Below are 793 nucleotides of genomic sequence, written 5' to 3'. Positions count from 1 at the left end.
TCAACGTGCTCATTCTTTGTTTTCCCCAAAGCAGGATTTCCCATTGCCAGCCCCCGGTGAGGCTGTGAGGAAGAGGAAAATGCCCCGGAACACTGAGGCAGGTGAGGAGGAAGTCAGTGCCCCTTTCCCCCTCTCTCCTGCTCCATCTCCCAGCCCAGCACAGCCCCGGCTGCAGCACAGCCCTGATGCCTTGGCCATCCTGCCAGGAACACCCTGGGGGCATCTCCTTGCCCTTGCCTGTGGCATGGAGGCAAATGCCATCCTCTCCTTGTCCCTCCTCCCCCAGAGCAGGAGCTGAGCATGGAGAGCAGGGAGGACAAATCTCCACGGCAGAACCTCGTGGCAGAGGCCGTTTTGAGCGGCTCTACGGCGCAGGAACCCAACGGGGAGGAAAAGCCCCGGAGATGCCGCACGAGGAGGGGCTGCAAACACAGATCGTGGGGATCTGAGCCTACGAGTGTGATCAGTGCAGGAAGAGGTTTCAGACCAGCTCCCATCTCCTCCTGCACCAGCGCACGCACACAGAGGAGAGGCCCTTCCACTGCCCCGACTGCGGGCAGGGCTTCAGGCAGAACGCCCATCTTGTCGTTCACCGACGCATCCACACTGGGGAACGGCCCTACGAGTGTGATCAGTGCAGGAAGAGGTTTCAGACCAGCTCCCATCTCCTCCTGCACCAGCGCACGCACACAGAGGAGAGGCCCTTCCACTGCCCCGACTGCGGGCAGGGCTTCAGGCAGAGCACCCATCTTGTCGTTCACCGACACATCCACACTGGGGAGAGGCCCCACGA

At 61.8% G+C, this 793-nt stretch overlaps 1 protein-coding gene across 1 annotated transcript in view; it reads left to right on the top strand.

Annotated features, from left to right (window-relative positions):
• The window catches only part of LOC121364449 (zinc finger protein 572-like), a gene marked incomplete at its 3' end in the record, with an annotated part of 2663 nt that extends 1927 nt beyond the window's left edge, over nucleotides 1-736 (top strand). Inside the window, exon 3 of the mRNA XM_041487732.1 lies at nucleotides 513-736. Coding sequence (XP_041343666.1) covers nucleotides 513-736 — 224 coding nt within the window. The remainder of the gene's footprint in view (nucleotides 1-512) is intronic.
• Between the last annotated feature and the right edge of the window lie 57 nt (nucleotides 737-793).

The sequence above is a fragment of the Pyrgilauda ruficollis genome, unplaced genomic scaffold (genome assembly GCF_017590135.1).
Source record: "Pyrgilauda ruficollis isolate IOZ18807 unplaced genomic scaffold, ASM1759013v1 scaffold834, whole genome shotgun sequence".
Classification (NCBI taxonomy): Eukaryota; Metazoa; Chordata; class Aves; order Passeriformes; family Passeridae; genus Pyrgilauda; species Pyrgilauda ruficollis.
The sequence above is the reverse complement of the archived record's forward strand: the minus strand, read 5'-3'. Positions and strand labels throughout refer to the sequence as shown.